The sequence below is a fragment of the Cydia strobilella genome, chromosome 15 (assembly GCF_947568885.1).
Source record: "Cydia strobilella chromosome 15, ilCydStro3.1, whole genome shotgun sequence".
Lineage (NCBI taxonomy): Eukaryota > Metazoa > Arthropoda > Insecta > Lepidoptera > Tortricidae > Cydia > Cydia strobilella.
The window spans coordinates 1,164,235-1,173,334 of NC_086055.1; the positions used below are offsets into that span (position 1 = coordinate 1,164,235).

Below are 9,100 nucleotides of genomic sequence, written 5' to 3' on the forward strand. Positions count from 1 at the left end.
TGGAACTCTTCAATGTCGCATAGTTCACGTTTGGCGATTTGTCCTCTTCGTTATGTTTGTTAAGCAAGTTAGGTTTTCAAGAAACATTTTTGTCAAGCTCGAATTCTGATGATGGGATCCATGAGGAATCGAGGGAATTCCTCAAATGTGAAAGGCATACATATAGTGATTTTTGTATTTTTATCAACAAATCCAGCATTTCCATTTTAAAAAGTGACATTTGATTAAGTGGAACTGCTGATGATGATCAGAATGGAACTCTTTAATGACGCATAGTTTACGTTTAGCGATTTGTCCTCTTCTTTATGTTTGTTAAGCAACTTAAGTTTTTAAGACATATTTTTGTCAAGCTCGAGTTCTGATGATGAGACCCACGAGGAACCGAGGGAACTCCTCAAATGTGAAAGGCATACATATAGTGATTTTTGTATTTTCATCAACAAATCCAGCACTTACATTTAAAAAAGTGACATTTGATGAAGTGGAACTGCTGATGATGATCAGAATGGAACTCTTCAATGACACATAGTTCACGTTTGGCGATTTGTTCTCTTCCTTATGGACCCAGACCCAAACTTGGACCCGGACTCGAACCCGGACCCGGGTCTGAACATGGACCCCAACTCGGACCCGGACCGAACTCTGACCCAAACTTAGACCCGGACAGCCGGACACGGACCCGGACTCTGATCCTGACCCAGACCCGGACCCGGAAATGCTACTAGAAAAGTGGGTTAGGTGGGTGGGTTTTGAACTGCGATTCTCACAGAACAGAACTGCTATCAGAAAAGTAGGTTAGAGCTGTGACCCTTACAGAAACCAACAGAAACGAAATACTATCAGAAAAGTAGGTTAGGTTAGAGCTGTGACCCTTACAGAAAAGAAATGCTATCAGAAAAGTAGGTTAGAACTGCGACCCTTACAAAAACGAAATGCTACTAGAAAAGTGGGTCGTTTACCTCCTTTTCTACATAATTAGGCAAAAGATGCTGTCTTTTTCATTTCATTGTCTGGAATCATCAACAATAAGTGAACTTTCAGCGGCATCCCCCATTGAAGTCGGTTTTTTTTTCTTAAAATTATTATGACTTAAATCAGTACTTACAGCATTAATGCTGTAAAAACTCACTATATAGGTATAATTAAAAATATGATATACCTACCAAAGTATGATACTTATAGGTAGCTTTGACTATCTTTCACAAAAACAATGCTGAAATACTGCGCTATATAAGGAAGTGCTTATATTTCGACCGGGTTTATTGTCTTATAATCACTTCATTACGTAGGTTAGGTAATCACACAATATAGAAGACACTTAAGTAATAAAGACTGCAAAGTGGCGAATAAAACTTACGTTCCTATACCTCTCGGGTCAATTGATGGACCCTATGACAGTTCATTTGTCACGTACCTAAAATGATTTTTTGGAAGTTTAGCGCATTTATTCATTTAGGTGATAAAAATATGGTAAAAACATATTTCTTCAATATTTCATAATTAAGCCCAATTAAAAGAGACTTGGAGGAACTAGGGACATTAGGGACCATTATTTGATGCGAGAGGTGTTTATTTTTGAACGTCACTTCATAACTCTGCTTCGTATATTTTAAAAGGCGTTTTGTCATTGCTTAACACCGTGGTGGTGATTATGCGATGGATAACAAAAACGCGATTCTTCCTATTCGTGATTCCCATACAATATTAATTCCACACAGCTGCAGTTTACTACATTCGTAATTCTACACAGTCTATATTTTGACGCAATCGGAATTTCATTCTTCATACTGTGTTAATGAGGAATGAGGATAAAAATAGAAATAAAATGTCTCTTTCGTAAAGTACCTGAGTTCTGTAAGTTAAGGATACGGAATATTACGGAAGGCTTATTTCTGGATGCCGCTGATCCCCAAAACCGAATCCGATGTAGCTTTTGACTTATCAAAATTACGAGCATTTGTACCTTTAACCTACCTTAACTTTCGAGAAAAGAAAAGGCAAATAAAAAATATGGTTGTCTGTAAAGTCGGTTTACGGACGATAATTTTGCGTGATTAACGTCATAAGAAAACATATAATCAATTGCATAACGTGGCCGTAACGTTACCATGGAGATCTGTCCACAACGTGACACGTAAGACGTTATCGCGTCAAAATGAAAAGCGGCCCATAACATGACACAAATTAGTGTTAGGTACAATATGATAGACGTTATGCCAAATCTACCAAGGGCCAAAAAGGTGCTCTTAAAACATTCACTGCCAAGAACACGCTAGGTGTGTTCAGTTTGTATTGGGGCACTTGGTTCTAACATGTTCATGTTATTTGATGGGTGTTGGAGATGGAGATTGACAGTCTTTCCTTTTCACAAGTCACTCATAACAACAAAGCAAAATAGTATCGGTTCATTTCGAAACGCGCTCATTCAGATCAGTCGTACGCGAACCGCAAAGAAACGCACGCGCACAATGAACAGCTTAGCGCGTAAACTTATCACGAGTGAATTAAAAAAAATAAAATGGCAAAGGAAACTCTCTGTCAGTGCGTCTTTGTGGAAAGACGAGGATTTCATCATAAAGTCTTTTCTGCCGGAAAAGAAAATTCCTGATATGAAACTGCTGGACAGAGTTTGGGTGGAATCCGCGGGATTTAAAAAGTTAGTTGCATTGGTGAGTTTATGTCGTGTTTTATTTTTAAAGTAAATAAACTCCTTTTGTCAGTGCGGTGGAAGGAACCTTGTAAAAAGTTTGTAAATAAACACCTTCAGCAAGGTTCGTTACTATTTAGTAGTTTATTTTTTAATCATGCAAAATAGAGATTCAGATAGGAACTCGTTAAATATTCGTCATTCGTACGACTTCGATTAAATATTATGTTTGCATTAGTAAGTAATAATTACCTCTTCTATAATTTGTCAAAGGACTGTCTCGTTTCAAACATAGACATAGAGAATTTCTATTTTTGTCTTACACTAGTACTAGCACCCAAAAGAAAAGGGTGAGTATAGTTTTTTTTTTCTTATTTACTGACAATTTGGTTTGACCAACTATAGTTTCCTACGAAGACGCCTAGTCTTACTAAGATGGCATATAGTCGAGAAATTGGGACGGGTAACGCCGTGGAGAGGTGGCCTAGGGGTTCATGGCGTTAGCCGCGATAGCTAAAGACGCCGGTTCGAATCCGGCCTTCACCACTGGAGGGCTTCGTCACTTTTTCTTTAATATATGACATCTATTACAGTTTTTAATTTATATACAGTAGTGTGACTACTTAAAAAACACAAATCAAAATATTTAATACAATAATTTGATTTGTTCCCAAACTTGTTCAACTAGTTTCGTTTTTTTAAAAACACAATTCAAAAAAATAATTTAGGTATAAGTTTTTCAGAACTTACCTATGTACTGTGTACAAAACATCATTTGTTATATAGGTAATATACTACCAGTCGCTTTTTGATTAAGGAAAACATCGTGAACAAACCGGTCTAATCCTAATAAGGTCTAGTTTTCCCTCTGGGTTGGAAGGTAAGATGGTAGTCGCTTTCGATAAAACTGGAAGCTACGCCAAATCTTGGGATTAATCACGGCTCATGATGGAAGATGATGATGATGAGGCAACAACATTCTTACCAGAAACAATAAATTACCTAAACCCAGGGACCGGCCCGCTATCCCTTATCGGGGTTTTATAAGGGTATTTGCATAAGGCTTAACTCACCATACCCTTTGCCAGACGAAACCCTTTGTTTTGGTTTTAAAAACCCTTATATAAAGCTACCACATTTGAGTAATCGGTAGCCCAAATACACTTACAAAACCCTTATCATCCGCTCACCAACACCTTGCATATTGCTTATAAGGGTTAGCCTTATAAAGGGCTTCCCTTTTAGCATATAAGCGTGCTAATTTAAGTCGTCTACCTTGTTCATAAAGCACACATTACTTCGAATTCGAGCGATCGTCGGCGGCGATTTATTTAAGTAATAAAATACGGAAATAGTTATTTGTTATACAAGGGTGCAAAGTTGTATTTGACCCGCGAGTGTGGAATTGAAACATGAGCGTAGCGAGTGTTTCAACACACGAGAAGTAAAATACATTTGCACCCGTGTGTAACACAAAACTTTTCCCCTCACTATAGCGAGGAAAGTGCAACATCCACAGGCGTTAGATCATCTTCATCACTGGAATCACTAATTTTTTTACGACATTATAACAGAAAACACTAGAAATTCTAATTTTTACGTGAGTCGGTGAGAAGAACAGTAAAAATTTTGTTGAGAATGTTGACATTTCTGTTCTGACGTATGAAATGTCAACGATGCGTTTTGAAATTTCATCGACTCAACTTTGTGACTTCCGGTTCGAACGCCATCTTGATAGTACCCTCGTGATTAATTACTTTGTTTTTTGCTCATTAATATTGTTTAAAGTGTAATATCGATAGCTTTATTATACAGTAATCTAATGTAGTAGTGTGCAGTGAATGGAGAATTAATCTCAAAGCGTGTTTAACCACCATTTTGGAGTCAACGTCCGGTAGTCCACGTGCTTCTCGTAAAATCCAGCTATCGGTTTTACGAGTCGACTACAAATATTAACTACCGAACAACGTCGTGCTCTAAGAGCATTTGGTATTTCTACCTCTAACCGTGTCTGGCTAGAGCCCTAGAGGCCCATTATTTTATTATTTACCGTACACTGGCTAAAATATTAATTCGATCCCACGTGGATCCCACTTTGACGTTGGCGAAATCATCGACAGTATCGATGGAGCCATACTACCTAAAGATTGATTGATTGATTGACTCAACTTGTGCGTTCAGAATTATATTTAACATCATTACAAAAAATCTAACGTTTCTTATGGAATTTTAAGGTTTATGACTTAAAATTATTAAATAAAGCTAAATTTGGTATTTTTTATTAGATTCTCAAACCATTTATTTAATGATAATTAATATCGAACGAACCATTATCATGAGCGTTTTACGTTTTGTTATCTGTCAAGCTACTTAAACACGCTCCATACAAGGTCAAATTACTTTCCCCACTAGTGAATAAAATGCGTTTTTCCCCGCTTGTTTTAAAGGATAATAGACGGCTTTCCGAGCTAGTGAGGGGAAAACAATATTTAAGTGGGGCTCCCATACAATAGACGTGATTTTTTTTACCGTTTTTTGCGTAATGGTAGTCCGACTCGCACTTGGCCGGTTTTTTTTTTAATTAAGCAGAACCAAAAGATACTTGGAACATAGGGACCATCCTTTGCGAAAGGTATATATAAGTAACTAGAGAATGGGAGGCATCCATAGGCTACAAGTATCTTTACAGTATCTCATTGGCCATCGTCGTAATCCGTAACTATATTTTCCATAGAAATTACAGGAAATGCTTACTTGAACCAATCATATCATCATATGCCTAATTTTAGCATTAGCATTCCCAGTCGATTTCGATAACTGACGAAAACTGGCTCACAAATACAATAAAATAGGCTTGGTCAATCATCTTGGGATTCTGGGGGCCTAATAGTCAATATACTCAAGATGAAAATCGTTCGCAGAGAAACGAAACGCTGTTTGTCTTTATCGCACTAATAGTTTAGTTTATTTCTTTCATAATGATAAATTACAATACAAATTATTCTCACACTAATCTATATGAATTTATATTATGATCGTCAAGTTCGACATGCAAACATATAATTATAAAATGTCAACAATGATAAATCAAAAACAATACAAATTATGAAAAACTAACAATTATAAGTTAAAAGGTATTGGAAAATTACCGTCAAATTAAAACTAGATAAATAATGGAATACATGTCAAACAAAAAAGGTATCTCGTAATGAATATCTAAGAGAGGTATGGGCACTGTGAATGACATCTCGCTTTGTGTGGTAGGGCACAGGACAGCGGATGTCATTCCAGATCTAGAGCAGAGCCCAACTGGGGAGGTACCTCCACCTTACAGAAAGCCGAAGCCAAATAACACTAGACCCTACTAATAGTGTTGTGTTCCTGCCGGTGAGTAAGGTTGCCAGAGCTCGAGGGAGAGGAGTGTTAGGGTCGGCAACGCGCATGTAACTCCTCTGGAGTTGCAGGCGTACATAGGCTATGGAGACTGCTTAACATCAGGCGGGCCGTATGCTTGTTTGCCACCGACGTAGTATTAAAAAAAATATATATATGGAAGTGATAGAGAAAATAGCGTTTCGTTTCGTTTTGTGCAAACGATTGCCATGTCTGCTGACCCCCTGAGCTGTTACGAGAAGATTTAAATATGAGACACCGAGCTGATTCAGAAGAAAAAGAAGAAAATTACATTATCTGATACCGTAAAATGGGGTGAGTAGGAGCAAAACTGACATTCAAACCTCGATAACATTTTATTTTTACATATTGCAAACTGAATATTGTATATAATAAGTGTGCCGGACGTTTGTATTTTAGTTTTTATTTTATTTTGGGTAGTTCCATTTCATAACTTTGACGATAAACAGGAAATCCCACCTCACCCCGTAATTGGAGTGAGATGGGTTTTCATACAAAGGTGATTTTGGAAGATTGTTGGATGATTTTTTTTAATTATGAGTATTACTATAGCTCCATTTTAAATTGAAATACATTATTTTTGTAGCAGTAGCCTTAAAATCCCATCTCACCCCCCTTTCATCCCTTCTCGCCCTATTCATAACCCAACGCTCCCTACTCACCCCATTTTACGGTATCATGTTTATCAGTAAACCCCTAGATTTAGTGAAGAACTTGCCGCTTACTGATCAGAATTATACTGTTGCGCTGACATTATTGGAGAATCGATTCTCCAATATACGACTCATTTGGAGGCTATCATGTCACTTCCTGTCGTTGTGAATTTGAAGTTTGAATTGCGACCTTTCTTAAATACTTTTAATGAACATTGATGATCTATGAGGGCGCCATCTATACAAACCTTTGACAGTTGCCAACCCCATTACGCGCGTGATACGAGTAGAGACAGGAACAGACGGGTCAATGTACCTACTAGAATCCTCGTGCTAAGCCATGGATATAATAGACCTGTACCGCTGGCTATATTTTGACCCCTAGGTTATAAAAATATTAAAGTCAATTCTGTTTTCGCTTATGAATACTTTGTTAAGATGTAAATCTTACATTTTGTTTTGTGTCATATATATAATTTGCTTTTCTAGTAATTTGTTATTTTGTGGTAATTATTTTTTATTTTGAATTATCTTGGAGAAAAAAATATTCGAGAGAAAACATGTAACTGTGTTGCATTTAGGATAGTGTTTTTAGTGTGAAAACATAGTTTGTGTCAATTACGTCCACTGCAATCTGATACTATGTCATAATATTCTAAATGACACAAAAAAAAATTAGAGTTAAAAAAAATTACTTAGGTCGAATTTAATCGTTTAAATAGGTCCATTAAATGATTTTGTGTCTTATTAAGGCATAGCTTCATAAGATATTTGATGATTTTGTTGTAACAGGCTGTCACCGTTACAAAAGAATATTAAAGATATTAGAGTTTACATATTATTAATTTGAAATGCGGGATAAATAAGATGTATGAATTTGTGTCACTTGCATCCACTGCATAAACAAATATTACAAAAATATTATTTGCGTTCAAACGAAGCTAGCGGGCGGTCTGAATGGGCAACGGAGGCCGTGCAGGGTGGGGCCGCGGCGTGACCTTGCCGTACGCAACGCATGTTTACTTCGCCTGTGCGCCAAATTAACGCAACTTATTCAAAGAAGTTACGCAAACAACACAACAACAAGCAACAAGCAAGCAAAGAATGCGTCGAATTATCTTTTACCTATTTAAATCTCATAGATATTGTACAATGTCACCATTATGCAAAAGAACTGTAAGTACATGTTTGATTTGCGAGCGAGCTGGCAACATTGCGCAGGGAAATCTTAAAAATATCGCGTTTACGTGAACGCCACATACATTTGTGACAGTGATAGGGAAAAGGTACCACTAAAGTAAAATTTGGTTATAAATACCGTGACTTTCTTTCATTCTTTGATAAAAAAAAATTGCTATTTATGCAACAAGTGCGGAAATCATCTTTACGCACGTGTATCATACAATGTTTTACTATGCATTGTGCGAGTAAATAAAAAAACATGTCATGGCAAATAAGTTTAATTATTAAAAGGAGTGTTTTAAATCGACACGAGTTGCGAATTACCTATTCGCACGTGTATCGTACGTTTTACAGTACATATGGCCCTTTAAACTTTCGACATATGCACGGTAAGTGCTCTTTTCCGCACTAGTGCGAGAAAGTAGCACCATATGTACTGTAAAAAAAAATTGAAAACAAAAAGCACTAGTGCGGAAAAGCAGTACTTTCCGCACGACATGGCTCCGTAGGAAACGCACTTTTCGAGCACATGCATTGTAAAAAAATATATAGGACTGTATCTCCTAAACCATGCGTCGTAGCGCAAAAATAATAAAATTTTCGTTCCCCTTTATGTAACCCAAAAGTAATACATGAAAAATACAATGAAAAAAAAAAGAAACAAAATCTTTATAGGGCTGTATTAGCTGTATCTCTTATATCGTGCATCGTAGCGCAAAAAAAATCAAATTTTCGCTTCCCTTTAAGAAGCCCCTAATTAAGATTTAAAAACGCAAAAAAGAAAAAAAAAGAGGAAAAAATCTTTATAGGGCTGCATCTCCTAAACCGTGCATCGTAGCACAAAAATAATCAAATTTTCGTTCCCCTTAAGAAATCCTTAATTAAAACTTAAAAAAAAACCAGGAAAAAAACTTTATAGAGCTATTATTGCTATATATATAGATATAATATCTCCTAAACCGTGCTTGGTGGCGCAAAAATAATAAAAATTTCGTTCCCCTTTATGAAGCCCCAAAGTAATATACTAAAAACACAATGAAAAAAAAGAAAAAAAATAACAAAAAAACTTTATAGGGCTGTATCTCCTACACCGTGCATCGTAGCGCAAAAATAATTAAAAAAAATCCCTTTAAGAAACCCCTAATTAAGATTGAAAAACGCAAAAAAGAAAGTGGAAAAAAATCATTTTAGGGCTGTATCTCCT

General features: G+C 36.5%; 1 protein-coding gene and 1 long non-coding RNA gene across 2 annotated transcripts in view; one reads left to right on the top strand and one right to left on the bottom strand.

Annotated features, from left to right (window-relative positions):
- Positions 1–9,100, bottom strand: part of LOC134747790 (uncharacterized) — a 302,451-nt gene that overhangs the window by 213,663 nt on the left and 79,688 nt on the right. The window lies entirely within an intron of this gene.
- The window catches only part of LOC134747765 (uncharacterized), a 31,448-nt gene continuing 24,772 nt past the window's right edge, over positions 2,425–9,100 (top strand). The window contains exon 1 of the mRNA XM_063682401.1: positions 2,425–2,669. Coding sequence (XP_063538471.1) covers positions 2,469–2,669 — 201 coding nt within the window. The 5' untranslated portion in view covers positions 2,425–2,468. The remainder of the gene's footprint in view (positions 2,670–9,100) is intronic.